General features: G+C 38.3%; 1 protein-coding gene across 4 annotated transcripts in view; it reads left to right on the top strand.

The window, feature by feature from the left end:
• Positions 1 to 17,692, top strand: part of il5ra.L (interleukin 5 receptor subunit alpha L homeolog) — a 30,343-nt gene that overhangs the window by 8,810 nt on the left and 3,841 nt on the right. For 3 of the 4 annotated variants that reach the window (XM_041589361.1, XM_041589363.1, XM_041589362.1), the window contains exons 3-7: positions 6,371 to 6,522; positions 10,686 to 10,827; positions 12,873 to 13,005; positions 15,617 to 15,798; positions 16,819 to 16,961. In XM_041589361.1, coding sequence (XP_041445295.1) covers positions 6,371 to 6,522; positions 10,686 to 10,827; positions 12,873 to 13,005; positions 15,617 to 15,798; positions 16,819 to 16,961 — 752 coding nt within the window. 4 annotated transcript variants of the gene reach the window in all.

Below are 17,692 nucleotides of genomic sequence, written 5' to 3'. Positions count from 1 at the left end.
TGTAATTAATACAGATGATTACTACATGGCAGCACAGAAACCAGTGCAATTAGCATCAGAATTTAATAATTAGCCCTGTAGCATCAGCTTTTATTACAGACCAACCTCATTTTCTGCTGGATAATTAGCGACGATCCCTAAGCTTAGCTTCTCAACAGCTGCTCAGAGCCCACTGAGCATGTGAGTGTCACAGACACTTTCCAAGATGGTGACCCCCTTTGACAAGTTTGAAGTCCTGGATCGTTGCTGCTATTGACAAGCTGAACCTTTAGGCTTGTGCAATAAGTTCAGTATATAAAATATGGCACTTTTAGCAACATTCATTTTTAGGGTTTAGTTTTCCTTTAAGGGTACACAATAGAAGAGGTATGAGGGAAGTATTATTGAGTGAGGGCTGAAGCCAGGTTATTTATTTGCACTCCCCTTCACTCCAACATCAATTCAGAACCCTCATTCCCTGACTTAGACACCCAGTAATAAAAATGTAGGACCATCCCGAGTAGAAGGGAAGGTCAATGGTCCCTACATGATCACAAATTAACTTTTGCCTGCATTTTTATGACCAGCAACCAAGAAGCTGGCCCTTTAGCTGATAAGAAATTACAGAAAGACATTTTCTAAATATGAAAAACAAATGATGAGGTGAGGGGACTGCGGAAGAAAGGACACTAAGTAATGGTGTTCTATAAAAAATCTGCAACTGTTTTTATTTTTTCAGCTTTTATCGAACTGTTTGATTTTTTTAGAATTTAGCTTATGGTTGCTAGAGGTCACTGATCACAGCGCTTATCTGTATGTAATAATGGAAGATGCTTATAAGATGGGGCAAACAACATAGCCGCTGACCACCAAAACAGATAGCATTTAAAATTCCAGGTTGATAAGAGGCAGAAGTGAAAAACTTTATATAATCATTATATTAAAGGTTACCTTGCCATTTAGGATCTTTTTTTTTTCTATTTGTGCTGATAAATTGTGAGTAGGAAAGAAAGGCAGTGAATTACATGTAGTCTTTATCTAAATAAAGTAGTATGTTTGTTTCCATGGGACATATGTAGCAAATAAAGGAATGAGGAAAAGCTATCTGAAATGGTCTGTGACTTCAAGACACATTGTGCAAAGTGATGGCTATTCGTGGGTTAAAAGACTATTGAGCCAACATTAATGCCCTATTTTTTTTGCGGAGCACTTACCCAGACTTCTGACGTATGGCCAAGCAATGGCTTCTACTCCACCAGGTGGATTTTTATTAAGAGCTAGTGGGAACTCCGTTCTATGACATGCTTACATTGGCTCCATTAATGAATGAGGAATGCAGGGGTCATAAAGATAAGCACAAGAGAGAGAGAAACCAAATCATCTCACCAAAGGCACATGCTTTACTCCACAGGAACAGTCTAGTATCTGTAACATCTACTGATATTGACTGCCAAGAGAAGTCATATTCACAAGTGGAAAGATAAGAAACAAATGTATTAAGTAAACACTGTACTAAACTCAACTGTTACACTTAAAAAAAAACATTTATACTGACAGTATATACATTAAATGACAAGAATGTTATGTTTTTTTAGGCTATGACTGGAATAAAGCACATCATTTTAATGTTCTTGTGGATACAGATGGTTGAAAGCGGTGAGTTTCATTGATTCTCTTCGAATAAAGATGGCTGTTTATTGTGCCCAAACAAAGGCAACCCGCAGTGGAGTCATGCTGGATATAATGAAGGACTATATCTTTAGAATAGGGAATGCTTACAGTAGGAATACAGCAAGTATGGCTTCTGCAAAATCCCAGCAATTTGCACTTGGCTGAATCCTGGGTGCTCGGCCAAACCAAAATCAGACCTTTCATGTTAAGTGACTTCAAACACTGGACAAGTGGAAGTGACAATATTTGTTCAATATTTGTAAATGCCCAAAATATTGTACAATATTTTGGGCACTTACTGGCTCCTTGAAAGTAAGCCAGTGTCCTGTTGGTCAAAATATAGGCCAAAAGAACCAGAAACGGCAGTATCTTCTTCATGATTTCATGAAAAACCTAAATCTTTCTGAGCAATTGTTTTTTTATTCATCAATCTAGATGCACATGTAAACGCAACCAAACAGCATGGACATGTGGCATAGCTTATATCTGACTAACTGTCACATGCACTGGAACAGTGGTCCCCACCAATGTGTCACATGAGCAACATGTTGCTCACAAATCCATTGGATGTTGCTCCCAGTGGTCTCAAAGCAGGTGCTAATTTTTTAATTCTTGGCTAGGAGGCAAGTTTTGATGTATAAAAACCCAGTGTACTGCCAAACAGAGCCTCCTGTAGGCTGCCAGTCCACATAGGGGCTACCAAATAGCCAATCACTGCCCTTACTTGGTACCCCAGGAACTTGTTTCATGCTTTCCCAACTCTTTTTTATATTTGAATGTGGCTCACGGGTAAAAAAGGTTGGGGACCCTGCACTGGAGCATCGGATACACACAGATGTCTATTCATGTCTGGACTAAGAATCAAAATTAGGCCCTGGCATTTCAGGTACACAGAGGCCCAATCAGTCCACACTGAGGCCCAGATAGCCCTATCAGCCCACTAAATACTGACTTTCTATGGCACCTTATAGCAGCCCCTCTGGCATTTGCCAGAACCCATAGATTGCCAGTCTGGGCCTGTGCCCAGGCATGTCTCCTCTTATACTCAGCATGCTAATTATAGGAAAGTCAAAGGCACCCAGAATCTGATGGAGGGAGGCTTCTCCATCCCCAAAATGTTGTGTACATCTATATCTGCACCACAGATGCAAATGTCAACTAACAATCTTGGGTTCAGAGGTCTAGTGTATCCCAACAGGTCAAAGGCCATCCAATATGTGCACAGGTGTGCTAAAAATCTATATTTTTGGAAGTTACAGCCCTTAAAATGTCCTGCAAGACCAGCATGTCCAACACTTAATCTATAATTTGAACACTTTGGGTGTTTTTACTGTATTGGGGGGGGGGAGGGGCTCGTGAGTAGACAATGGGGAGTTTTCATGGAACATTCTCATTGTATTTATATATCTTGTCTACACCTCTGCAAGGACCATTGTTTATATCTAAAATAACTAGTTTGTCATGCCTAATAGACTGAAGTGCTTAATATTGATCTGCTTTCTTTGATTTACACTGCTCCGTTATTTAGGTGTGCTTTTCTCCCTTAAGGAGGAAAATGAATCAAATGCCATTTTGCCCAGGATTAATATATGACTGTAATACAATACTGTTGTTGTCCCTTTGTTACAGTAAGGGCATGAATATTGTTCTCTATTGCACTTTGTCCTAAGATTTAGCAAATCAATCTATTTCAGTCCCAAGATCAAAATGGTAAATTAAATCTGACGTATGGTATCCCCTGGCTTTGGTAAATAAATCTGAAGCTGCTCTCAGGCTCCAAGTAAGAACATGTGCTGTTGATCTTTGTCCACCCTGGTTAAAGGAGAAGGAAAGCTACTCAAGCAGTTTATTGCCAATAGATTAGCCACAATAGTGCAAGCTATAACACTATATTTATTCTGCAGAATTCTTTACCATACTTGAGTAAACAGCTCTTGAAGTGTTCTCTGTTTGTTTAGGATATCGGCTGCCATATTGGCTTGGTGTGAAATCAATACCTTCCTGTCTCTCCCTGCTCATTCATAGCTCTGGGCTCAGATTACAGCAGGGAAGGGAGGAAGGAGGGGGAGAGGAGCAAACTGAGCATGCTCAAGCCCTAGCCCTGGAGGTTTATGCTGAAAACCGGAAGTCTGATACAGAAGTCCATGTGTACACAATAGAAGGAAAGAAATGTGGTGTTTCTTTTGACAGAGAGCAGCATTACTTTGAGTCCTCTGAGTCCTCTGTCAAAAGAGGAATCAGAACAGCATTACTTTGAGCGTTTACTGGTGTATTTATATAAACCTTTCTGATAAAGCTTACTGGCCATAGACGCAAAGATCCGCTCGTTTGGTGACATCACTAAACGAGTGTATCTTTCCCCGATATGCCATTAACGAGCATGGCTATATCGGGGGTATTCGGAATGTTCGGCCGTATTTCCGAACGATCCGATTACGATGCGCAATGGGCTCCGGCGGGATCGGTCGGGTCAAAATCAAACCTGTCCAATCAACCAAACGACTAATCTCCGCCAGATGAAAGATGTCGGCACTCTCGACACAAGATCTGAAAATCATACGAATCCTCGATTCGTACGATAGGATCTGTGCGTCTATGCGCCAGCTTTAGTTTTAGCCTTTTCTTTTCCTTTAACAGAATGACCTGCACTGAAATTGCTTCAGCATGTAAGAATTGGCAGCTATGAATGTAGCTATATGTAGAGATATTCTATGAGAGATATAAGGATCATATTTAAGTTCATCTATTTATCAGACCTCCATTTTATGTAAATTGTTGTTTTTTTTTTACCATATTCCTTAAATCCTTACAGAGAAGTAAATCATTCATTACATTCCTTGCCTTAGTGGTGCTTAGAGTCTAATTTCCCTTTCAAGTAAGTACTAACACATACAAGCTAGGCTTATTACATTTGACTCACCACTCTTATAGAGAGTGGGAGGAGATTGAAGAACCATCACAAAACACAGGGAGAACTAACCAGAGACGTAGGAAGTAGAAGTAAGCATTTGGCACAGCAGTTTAGCAGTACCATAACTCCATTGATTATAGTTGCCATAACTGACTATGGGGCAGATTTATTATGTGGTGTAAAAAAACGGCAGAATAATTTGCCAGACATCCCCATATAAAAATGTGGTAATTTTTTACATGCTTTTTCTTTGAGCAACTTCTGCCAGAACTTACTTAAAAAGGCCTGAAGCAATGTAAAATAACAAGTGAAAAATCTGGCATTCGCAAGGTGTAAAATAACAACACAGCTTGATAAATTTGCCATTTATTTTACACAGATTTTTAAACCATTATTGTAGAAAATTTTGTTTTCAGAGCCCATACATATATGAGTTTTATCTCTATTTCAGCTCAAACTGTGTATCATTGTTCACGCCCCCCCCCTTAATTCATCAAAAAATTTCAAAGTATGGAAACATTGTTATACAGGTATGGGATCTTTTATCCAGAAACCAGTGATCCAGAGAGCTCGAAATTATGGATGGACCATCTCCCATAGATTCCATTTTATCCAAATAATCCAAAATTTTTTAAATTATTTCCTTTTACTCTGTAATAATAAAACAGATGATTTTCCAGGTCCTGAGCATTCTGGATAACAGGTCCCATGCCTGTATTTGCTCAGATTTCTATGAGTTTAACCTAAACTTCACCGTAACTGACCCTGAAACTAGGCTTCACATATAATCCAGGAGTGGAAATAGGCATTCATCCAAATCCATATACTTGTGCAGGTATGGGATCCATTTTCCGGAAACCCGTTATCCAAAGAGCTCCGAATTACGGATGGGCCGTCTCCCATAGACTCCATTTTATCCAAATAATCCAAATGTTAAAAATGATTTCCTTATTCTCTGTAATAATAAACCAGTACCTTGTACTTGATCCCAACTAAGATATAATTAATCCTTAATGGAAGCAAAACCAGCTTATTAGGTTTATTTAATGTTTCAAGGATTTTTGAGTAGACAAAGTATGAAGATCTAAATTACGGAAAGATCCGTTATCTGGAAACCCTCAGGTCCTGAGCATTCTGGATAACAGGTCCCATACCTGTATTGGCCTTCTGGCTAAACACACAGTCACTGTTCTGTGGGTGGGAGCAGTTTGGGAGCCACTGCATATATGTAGATAGACAGACACTCACACACAAATCTAGTATTGATATATGTCCTTAATTATGCATTGGATAGGCTTTCTCCTGCTACATGAGACTGATTATTGACTATTTCATGACAGAACTCATAATAAATTAGTGGTCCCGCTGTTCATAAAATCCTTGTTATTTAGCCATGTCTTAATCATATTGGCATATTTCACCTTACGGCAAAATCTTTTATAGGATCTCATAACTTCTCAATTAGTTACCCGTTTCACAGACATATATAACTGATCTATCTGCTAGCACGTGTGGAATAGCATGTTTGTAATGGACATGGATGCTGACAATCATGGGCTGCCTACCTGCAACTCCTTACATGGATCTTTGCGTTTGTATAATGTATAATTTATAATGTATAATAAATAAATATAATAAAATAATAAATAATAAAATAAAATAATAAATAAAATAATAATAAAATAATAAATACATAATAATAAATACATAATAAAATAATAAATAATAAAATAAAATAATACTAAAATAAAATAATGAATAATAATAATTTATAATGTATAATTTGTGGATATTACTTGCAAATTGCAGATCACATCCAAGCCCCAGAGGAGTTTCGAATTTGCGTCCCGAACCTTGGGAAAGTCGTTCTGTCTTGGAGACCCAATGTGGAGCCTATTGCTGCAAATAGACATATAAAATATGAAGTTACAGTAAAGACTCCTGAAACGGAAGAGGATATGGTAAACAGTATTATACATATTAATACACATTAAGGGGCATATTTATCAAGGGTCGAATTTCATATTGAAAAAAATGTCGAATTCAAAAAGTCCAGCTGAAACTAAGTTGAAGTTTTTTTTTGGTCGATTAGGTCCATTTTCGATCGAATAGGTCCGTATTCGGCCAAATTTGAATCGTACAAAACGAAGGAATATCGCATTCGATGTGAAGTTTTCCCCCAAAAAAACTTTGATTTTTAAAAGTCCACCAATTGACTCCAAATAGGTTCTAGGAGGTTCCCCATAGGCTAAAACAGCAATTCAGCAGGTTTTAGATGGTGAATGGTCGAAGTCGATTTTTCAAAGAGACAGAACATTATAAATTTCGATATTCGAATTTTCGTTTTTTTTTTTCAAATTCAAATCTAATTCGGACTATTCCCTAGTCGAAGTACACAAAAAAATAGCTGGAAATTCAAATATTTTTTATTTGAAAATTCACCTCGACCTTTGATAAATCTGCCCCTAACTAAAATGATTGCTATGTGCAACAGTAGGGGCAGAAATGGGGGCAGGACTGTTGCTGAGACAGTGATATAAGATTCATATTAGTGAATAGAGCTATTGTGTTGTTGTGAGAAAACATAACAGTATTAGAGGGAAATAGTGGAAGCACTCAAGGCTAAATCAAAATATATTTAAATATAATGGAAGTGCTACTTACAATGCACTTCCCTGGGCCCCTGTCTCATAAGTAATTCAGTATAAATGCAAGTGCATGTTTACAAAACAGGGGTTTTTAGTTACCAAAGTTATGATCATAAAATTGAAAAGCCACCATACCACGTCAAGGTAAACATACACTGAACACAGGTAATGCTATTATGCAGAGAAACATTTCTTTTTAATAAGTAAGTTAGGGACCGCCATATGGGGTTTACCTTGACGTGGTATGGTGGCTTTTCCATTATATTTAAATATATTTTGATTTAGCCTTGAGTGCTTCCACTATTTCCCTCTAATATAGTATATTGGCCTGAAGCTGTGGCCTAGCTTCATGTGGTTTTTCAATAGCACCCCATACCCACCCCTTAAAACTAATGGTGGTCCTACGCTTTTAAATGTGGGCGTTGGTTTGGGCAATCACTCTCTCTTAAAAGCCTTTACTGGCGGGGGAGGATTCAGCCTTCAAATTGAAACCAATGCTCAACATACACTGAACACAGGTAATGCTATTATGCAGAGAAACATTTCTTTTTAATAAGTAAGTTAGGGACCGCCATATGGGGTTTACCTTGACGTGGTATGGTGGCTTTTCAATTTTATGATCATAACTTTGGTAACTAAAAACCCCTGTTTTGTAAACATGCACTTGCATTTATACTGAATTACTTATGAGACAGGGGCCCAGGGAAGTGCATTGTAAGTAGCACTTCCATTATATTTAAATATATTTTGATTTAGCCTTGAGTGCTTCCACTATTTCCCTCTAATATAGAAAACATAACAGGCCTATGTGTAAAACATCACACACATCATTGTAAGGTCATGTGAAAGAATGGTGCGAGGGGGTTGTGTACCTTTGGGATAACTTTTAGTATGATAAAGAGAGTGATATTCTGAGACAATTTGCAATTGGTTTCATTTTATTATTTCTAATGTTTGAGTTATTTAGCTTTTCATTCAGCAGCTCTCCAGTTTGTAATTTCACCAATCTGGTTGCTAGGGTCTATATTACACTAGCAACCATCCATTGATTTGAAAAAGAGACTGGAATATGAATAGGAGAGACCCTGAAAAGAAAGATGATTAATAAAATGTAGCAATAACAATACATTTGTAGCCTTACAGAGCATTTGTTTTTAGATGGGCTCAGTGACCCCCATTTCAAAAGCTGGAAGGAATCAGCAGAAAAAGGCAAATAAGTAAGGAACTATAAAAAAAATAAAGTATGAAGACCAATTTAAAAGTTGCTTAGAATTGGCCATTCTGTAACATAGTAAAAGTTAAATAAAGGGGAACCACCCTTTTAAAATGACTTTACACGTGCCAATGGCCAGGTATAGTGTACACGGCACCCTTTTCATATTGTGCTAACATGTATTATTTTTTGTGCTCTTGGATTTGTCCACAATTGAGTATGGTTACATGTACATCCATTGCCTGCTAGAAATGTATATAGCTGTACTTTCTATTGTGGGAAAACATTGTTTTTTTGTCTCTAGCTCTTTGCCTCTGCATTAAAAGAGGCCCAGTAAGTCAGTGAAGGAACATGCACAAGCCCTGCACTTTGCTGATCCATTCTACGTTTGTGTATGCCAACATGGCTGCAGCCTCTACTGCTCAGCAAGTGGTGTAGGGGAATGGGAAGTGTTATCTGGAAATCCGTTATCCCGAAAGCTCTAAATTATGGAAAGGCCATCTCCTATTGATTCCATTATATCCCAATATTCCAAATTTGTAAAAAATGATTTTCTCTGTAATAATAAAACAGTAGCTTGTACTTGATCCCAACTAAGGTATAATTAACGTAGATCAGCAAGAGATTGCAGGTGCACACCTGTAACGTTTTTGGCTTGACATAAAACACGGGTTTAACCCTTAAGCAGAAAACGTGTGCTGGAGTATTCCGTTTTTTAAGGTATAATTAGTCCTTATTGGAAGCAAAACCAGCCTATTGGGTTACATGATTTTCTAGTAGATTTGAGGTATGAAGATCCCAATTATGAAAAGATCAGTTATCCGAATCTTTTGCCAGATATTTTTTGTTAGGGATGCACTGAATCCACTATTATAGATTCGGGCGAACCCCCGAATCCTTCGCGAAAGATTCGGCCGAATACCGAACCGAATCCGAATCCTAATTTGCATATGCAAATTAGGCGTGGGAAGGGGGAAACATTTTTTACTTCCTTGTTTTGTGACCAAAAGTCACACGATTTCCTTCCCTGTACCTAATTTGCATATGCAAATTAGGATTAGGGTTCGGCGAGGCAGAGGATTCGTCTGAATCTGAATCCTGCTGAAAAAGGCCGAATCCTGGCCGAATCCCGAACCAAATCCTGGATTCGGTGCATCCCTATTTTATGTATAGGTATGGGATCTGTTATCCGGAAATCCAGAAAACTCCGGATTACGGAAAGGCCATCTCCCATAGACTCCAAATAATCCAAATTTTTAAAAAACTATTTCCTTTTTCTCTATAATAATAAAACAGTACCTCGTACTTGATCCCAACTAATGTATAATTAATCTTCATTGGAATCAAAATCAGCCTATTGGGTTTATTTAATGTTTACATGATTTTCTAGTAGACTTAAGGTATGAAGATCCAAATTAAAAGATCCTTTATTCAGAAAACCCGAGTTCCCAAGGCTTTTGGATAACACGTCCCATACCTGTATTTTAAACAAAACTTTGTGTCTTTTTTTACATTTGCAAGACTTGCCTTGAAATCTCACCGTTTTGTGCACAATCTTATGAATTTTACAAGTGGCCAGTATATCATGCACGTGTTTGCACATAGGTGTGACACACAACATTGAGAGAGGGAGTTTAGCCCTAGAGGGATACCATACCTCCCAACTGTTCCGTTTTTAGAGGGACAGTCCCTCTTTTGACAGCTCAACGCACAGTCCCTCATTTGTACTGGAATGTCCTTGAACAGCCAGAACAGCACTGAACAGCCAGAAAAAGAAACAAAGTTTCTAACTTAATTGGCATTTGGCAGAGAGCCCAGAACAGCTAACAGGTGCTCTTGGAAACTTTTGTAACAATTTCAGATAAGTAATTGTAACAATATTAGATAACAGGTCTCTTGGGAAAAGTTAGACTCACAGCTTTTAAGGGCAATTCACCTTCATTAGCAAAACTGTAATAACTGTAAAAAAAAATCTCAGAAATGTGTTCAAACTTTCATAACCTGCCAAATTTTGTAAAATGAACATGGAAATTAGGCGTGGCCATTTTTTGTATTTTTTTCTTTGCTGCACTATGTGCGCCAACTTTTTTGTCCCTCTTTCTGTTTCCAATGTTGCAAGGTATGATACACCAAGCCCAACAAGAATGTTATACAAAATAGCACAATGCTAAAGGAAATATAAACGGGCAGAATAAAAACGAAATGATACACAGTGTGTGCAAAACATGCCAGTATTAATTCTTGAATGTTTTGGGTTCTTTAGTTCTATACAACACGTACAACTGCAACACGCCTGCTTGCTGTTCACAGAGGTCTCCATGCAACTGTGAAGGCTTTACTAATGGAAGGCGACTCGATTGTATCCCAAAGTGAGCAGGTGTATCAGAAGCTTCCTCCATTCTCAGGTTAGCAATGGCTCACAAAATTGTCTTTAAAGACATAAAGGGACAGTGTCATCAGAATGGAGTGGTTTGTTATCAACTGTGTATGTGGCTTCTCTGCCTCCATATTTCCTGGAACACATCCTAGGCCTTTTTGCATTCTTCCAGTGCAGGGCTGTATTTACATGGAACCTCAGCCTGCCAAAGTCTCCTGTGGTTGGTGCATGCAGGGCCACCATTAGAAATCATGGGGCCCCGTACAACAACGTTTTCAGGGCCCCCTGGGCCCCGCCCACACTGGCACCCAAGCCTGACCCCAGATCCCGCCCACTCCACATCACAGTTAAAAGACCACACAGACATCAGCGCTAAAAAAGTAACACCCCCCCACACACAAGTTATAAAAAGCTATTGATGGTCAGGGCCCCCTTATAAGTTAAAAAAAAACATTTGCGCCAGGGCCCCCCTTACAAGTAAAAAAAAATTGGGACCCCAAAATTGTTTTTAAAAAAACACATTGGCGACAGTGCCCCCCTTACAAGATAAAAAAAATTGGAACCCCAAAATTTATAAAAACAAAAAAACATTGGAGCAAGGGGCCTATAGAATATTAAAATATTGGAATTCAGTAGAATTGAACTCATGGCTTCAGGACTTTAACTTTGCCTTCTTTCGTGACTTTGGGTCTTTTTGCCGCTTTAGGACTTAAATTTTGTCTGTTTTCGTGGCTTCGGGTCCTTCGGCTTTTCGGCACTTCCGCATTTCAGCTGTTCGGGACTTCAAAAATGGCTGCACGGCTTTGGCGCTCTCAAGGGGGGCCCGGCTCTTTCAAAAGTGCAGCACTGCCGGTCCCCCCTTCATACCCGGGTCTGGGACACTTGTACCCCCTGTCCCCCCTGATGGCGGCCCAGGAAGCATGCATAGACAGACGTCTGTCCGGCACATGTGCCAATCGCTGGTAAAGAAGCTACCCCCTTCCTCTTAGCTCTGCAGTCAGATTATTACCAATTTAGGCTGGGATTTTTTTCTAGATATTTTTATATATAGGTATGGGATCCATTATCCAGAAAGCTGTGAATTACGGGAAGGCCATTTCCTATAGACTCCATTTTCTCCAAATTTTTAAAATCTATTTCCTTTTTCACTGTAATAATAAAACAGTACTTTGTACTTGATCCCCAGCCTGTACCTGTACTGGTAGAATCTTATATCAGGAAGCGGTAGCATGACACAAATTTATTCACACAACTAAAAAAAGCTATTTTATTCAATCAAATCTGATTGGCAAACCATACCAACAGGTATAGATAAAATGTAGTTATTAATAATAGTGTCTCTTATATAAGGGCAAATTTACTAAAGGGCGAAGTGACTAACGCAGGCAAAAATTGGCTTAACTTCCCTAGCGAAGGAGATAGACTCTAGTGGTACTTTGCTCCCTAACACCTGGCAAATTTGCGCTCTGGCGGATGGACGTAACTACGCTAATTTACTAAGATGCAGATTTTACGGAACGTTACCTCTTGCGCCAGACTTGCCTTCGCCACCTCACACCAGGCGAAGTGCAATAGAGTAGATAGGAGTTCCTAAAAAAATAGTTGAACATTTTTTTAAGTCCCAAAAAATGCTGGCGTCTTTTCCTTTTTCAGTGTGATAGGCTGAAAAAGAGCGTAATTTTTTTTTGGGGTAACCGGCTTCCCCCCTACATTTCCTAACATATGACACATAAACTATACACTGGGCTCGTGTGTAGGGCAATATAACAACTTTATTTTATTCTATTAAGGTTTTCCGGGCTTGTGTAGTGTAATGTATTTGCTGCAACATATACGTCCATTTTACTTTGTATGCAAATTAGGCAATGCTAGCACAACTTCGCTTGGCGCAGTAACGCTAGTGCAACTTCGCCAGTGTTCGGTGCCCTGGACGCAACTTCGGATTTTTTTGAATTAGTGTTGTCCTAGTGAATCTACGTCTGGTGAAGTGTTGTGATGTGAGCTAAGCCGAATTTTCAGAGGTTAGTAAATTTGTTCCATACATACTTACAATACTGTGTTATTCTCCTGTAGGAGCCGAAGGTACAGCAGTTACAGATCTAGCCTGTCACATTAAGACTGATGAATTTTTAAAGACATCACTTACGTGTAGCTGGACTGCGGGTATCAATGCACCTGTGGACATTCAATATTACCTTTACTACAGGTAAGGACCAGATGCCTCTGTTTTATGTAGGGATGCACTGAATCCAGCATTCGGTTCTAGATTCAGCCAGGATTCGATGAATCTTCGTGCCTAGCGGAAGCAAATCCAAATCCTAATTCGCATGTGGAAATTTGTGGCAGGAAGGGAAATGTTGTAACTTTTTGCCACAAAACAAGTAAGTTATATATATTTTTTTCGACTATTTCCCTCCCCCCTGATTTGCATATGCAAATTCTGATTCGGTATTCGGCCAAATATTTAGAGATGGATTTGGGAATTTGGCTGAATCCCAAATAGTGGGTTCAATGCATTCCTAATTGTATGTGAAGTAACCTATCTGGCAAAGTGTCTTTCATATTACAGGTATGGGATCTGATATTCTTAAACCTGCTATCCAGAAAGCTCCAGGAGATGGCCAATAGACTCCATTATAAGCAAATAATTCTGATTTTTAAAAATGATTTCTTTTTTCTCTGTAATAATAAAATAGCTTGTACTTAATCCCAACTAAAACATAATTAATCCTTATTGGAGGCAAAAAAAAAAAATCCTATTGGGTTTATTAAAGTTGAAATGATATTTTAGTAGACTTAAAATGTGGAGATCAAAATTATGGAAAGATCCCTTATCTGGAAACCCCCAGGTCCTGAGCATTCTGGACAACAGGTCCCATACCTGTATCTTCTTCTTCCTGTATTCTTTGTATCGCACAGTTAGGGGCAGATTTATCAAGGGTCGAAGTGAAAATTCAAAGTAAAAAAATTTGAATTTCAAGCTATTTCTGTGTATTTCGAATTGGCCAAAAATTTGACTATTCGAATATCGAGATTTATCATGTTCTGTCTCTTTAAAATCGTTGACTTCATCCATTCGCCATCTAAAACCCGCCGAATTGCTGTTTTAGGCTATAGGGGACCTCGTAGAACTTTTTGGGGCAAATACTTCGATTCGAATTCGGTCGAATGTGCTAAAACTTTGATTCGAACGATTCAAATACAGCCTATTCCCCCGAAGTTAAAAATCTTTTTTTTTTGTATATTCAAATGATGATTTGCATGTGTTTCATTGCAGAATAAAACAAGGATAGGTAAAGTCAATCAAGCGGTCCATTTTCCAAAATATAACAGCAGTTTGCCTTTGGCTACAATAAAACAGTATATTTTTTCATTTTCAAACAATGACAACAGCACAAAATGCCCTGTAATTTACGCCAGCTCATGCCCGGATGGTTCTCATCACAGAACCTGATCAATCAGATATTATATTATACCTGCTTGTTCATTTTATGTTTCATTTATAGAGAAGGAAACTGGGACTTAATGGTAACCTATAAATCTGCTAACTGAAAATGTAAAGGTTTTCTGGAGGCTCTAACAGGTATTGCTCCAAATTAGCTACATCAAGTAATGCAATTTTCCAAAGGATAATGTCGCTTTTTTTCATTTGGTTTCAGGCCATCTTTAATACATTCTTCAACAGGCTGCCTACTGCAACCTATTAATAAGTCATAAATAATCTTTTTATAGTCTTGGAGAGCAACATTTTTCCATTAGCTGTTAACCTTTAGGCTTTCATTTGCTGGATCACACGTATCACACTCCCTATCTCTGACTAGATGCTTACAAAGATATTTTTTAACTCTGTGTCCTAACATGAATGAAAATTTTGGGAAATCAGTGCGTCCTTCAAAATGTTGGCTTCACAGTTCTGCTAGCTCACAACGAGGTTTCTCTGAAAGCTGAAGGGAAGTAGACCTCAAGCCAATGGCACACGCACCATGATGGATGCGCTCTCTCATCTCCGGTCTATTACCAAATATGTAGGAAGCATTTAAAGGGGACCCTTCACCCCAAAAAAAATATTCAAAATTCTATTTTATCACATTAATCAAGCAAAATGAACTTTAATTACACTATATAAATTATTTGAATCTTGTTTTCATCAGTCTGGGAATTGATAATTATAGCAAGCAGGCAGGGGCCATTTTTTGGACATTTGGACATTGTTATTAAAGGGTTATGTAAAGTCTAAAATAGAATAAGGCTAGAAATGCTGTATTTTGTATACTAAATATAAACATGAACTTACTGCACCACAAGCCTAATCAAACAAATGATTTATGCTTTCAAAGTTGGCTACAGGGGGTCACCATCTTGTAACTTTGTTAAACATATTTGCAAGACTAAGACTGTGCACATGCTCAGTGTGGTCTGGGCTGCTTAGGGATCATCATAAACAAAGCTGCTTGAGTTCTGCATGGCTGGGAAGTAAGGCGGGGGCTCCCCCTGCTGTTCATAAGTATGATTGTTTCCCTGAGGAGCAGTTAGGGACCATCAAGTAGAATTGGTATCTGCAAGAAAGAGATCACACACAAATTCATAACGTAGGAAGGAAGGACATTATCATTGCTCAGGGGAATTAGAGACATTACGGGTTGTAGAATGAAATGATCAAGAAGAAGGATCACTCCATATAATGGACACTATAGACTGAGCGAGAACAATTGATTATAAAGATAAAGTATGACATTAGGAGATTTAAAGAATATTCTATGGAAAAGTAATAGACACAGAAAGCTCATGTCATGTTTTTGTCATTTATATTTTTTCAGCTACAAGGACACATCGAAGAAGTGTTTTGATAAGTCCCAGGGTGAGATTTCTATCGGCTGCCAGTTTCCTTTGCAGCAATTCAGCACAGATTTGTCTGGCAGATTCCTTGTACATGTCAACGGGTCCAGCAAGAGCCTCAAAATCCAAGGCATCCAACATGTGTACATGGCAGAACACCTAGGTGAGCTTGCCAAACAAAGAAACCAAAGGGTTTAACAGCTGTTAAAGGGGATATAAAGGCAAAAAAATCAAATTCCATTTCTACTTTCTTTAATGAAAAAGAAACCAATCTCCAATATACTTTAATTAAAAGATGTGTACAGTTTTTATAAGAAACTTGACTGTATGCAGTGAAATTCCCCCTTCGTTTTTCTTGCTCTGACTGCTGCAGATATGAAAGATGGTCCCTAACTTCTCTGCAGGGAAATGATCATACTTTCGAACAGCAGGATGCAACCCCAAAACTTACTTCCCAGTCATGCAGAACTCAAGCAGCTTTGTTTGTTTCCCTGTAGAGCAGTCGGTAAATGAATTCGATTTTATTTTTACCCTTTTACTGTTTCCAACTCCAGATTTAAACAGATAAAGTGGGATTATGTTGCTGCAGCCACTGGTTCTAGAGAGTTGAAGAAAGTTTGTATTAAACAATACAAAAACTATAAAATACACATTAGATAACATGACAACACAGGACCCAGTGCAGTCTGCCTATTCTGATTATTAATCACCTTGCTGTTATTATTAATCAGTCTTGCTGTATCGGCTTCTATGGCAGAAATTATTTGACTTGTGCTGTTTTGATAATTTATGACGATCCCTAAGCCTCCCATCAGAAGCCCAGACCACACTGGGCATGTGCATGGTCTTGGTCTTCCAAAGATTTTTAACAAAGTTACAAGATGACAGCCCCCTACTGTTGCTGTGGATTTGTACAGTCAACAGCATTGAAGTGGACAACACACTCTCCACTTTTAAAAATAATTCTCTTTAAGACTCGTGGGCGTGTATGAAGATGAACAATACAATGAAAAAGGTGGAAACATTGCTGCTCATCTTGATTCAGGCTCATGAATTCTAAATAAAGGTGTTTCTAAGGAAGCCGACTGTTATAGTTGGTTGGTGGTTAAGAAAGGAATGAGATGATTGCTCTCTCTAAATACTCTTGATGATCTAATTGGGTTTATTTCTCCACTATCCACAGAGATAATCAATCCTCCCCGTAACGTGTCTCTATCTGAGAGAGAAGGCATTCAGATTCTCAGTTGGGACAAACCATATGCTTTGTTTCCACATTACTTTGTATATGAGGTGATCATTTGGAACCTGAAGACTGGCACCAACAAGGTATTTGGTATTCTAATGTCCCTCAAAATGTGGGGTTAAAGGGGTGGTTCACCTTTAAGATAACCATTAGTATGAAGTCTAAGCAACTTTTCAATTGGTCTTCATATATTTTTTATAAGTTTTTATTTGACTTTTATTCTGATTCTTTCCAGCTTTCAAATGGGGGTCACTGACCCCCATCTAAAAAAACAAATGCTCTGTAAGGCTACACATTTATTGTTATTGCTACTTCTTATTACTCATCTTTATATTCAGGTCCTTTCCTATTCATATTCCAGCCTCTTACTCAAATGAATGCATGGTTGCTAGGGTAATTTGACAAACTGGAGAGCTGCTGAATAAAAAGCTCAATAGCTCAAAAACCTATAATAATAAAAAATGAAAACCAATTGCAAATTGTTTCGGAATATCCCTCTCTACATCATACTAAAAGTTAATTTAAAGGTGGGCAACCCCTTAATTTGTTAGTTTAACTGATAGGGAGACAAGGAGGTGCCACTCAGTGTATGTGGCTGCTCAGTAGGCTTTTCATTTTATAATCAAATTGAGATTATTCTTGCCTCTCATACATTTGAATGGGAATGGCCTGCTATCAGCTTTAACCTATAATATTAAGATAATAATTTTTTCTTTTTACTGTACGTGATGGAAAAAAATTATACAGAGCTATACATAATTATTCTACTTCTCATACCAACACAATCAGGATGTGGCTTTAGCTTTTCATACAA

This window comes from Xenopus laevis, chromosome 4L (assembly GCF_017654675.1).
Source record: "Xenopus laevis strain J_2021 chromosome 4L, Xenopus_laevis_v10.1, whole genome shotgun sequence".
Lineage (NCBI taxonomy): Eukaryota > Metazoa > Chordata > Amphibia > Anura > Pipidae > Xenopus > Xenopus laevis.
This window is presented reverse-complemented; position numbering and strand designations above follow the sequence as displayed.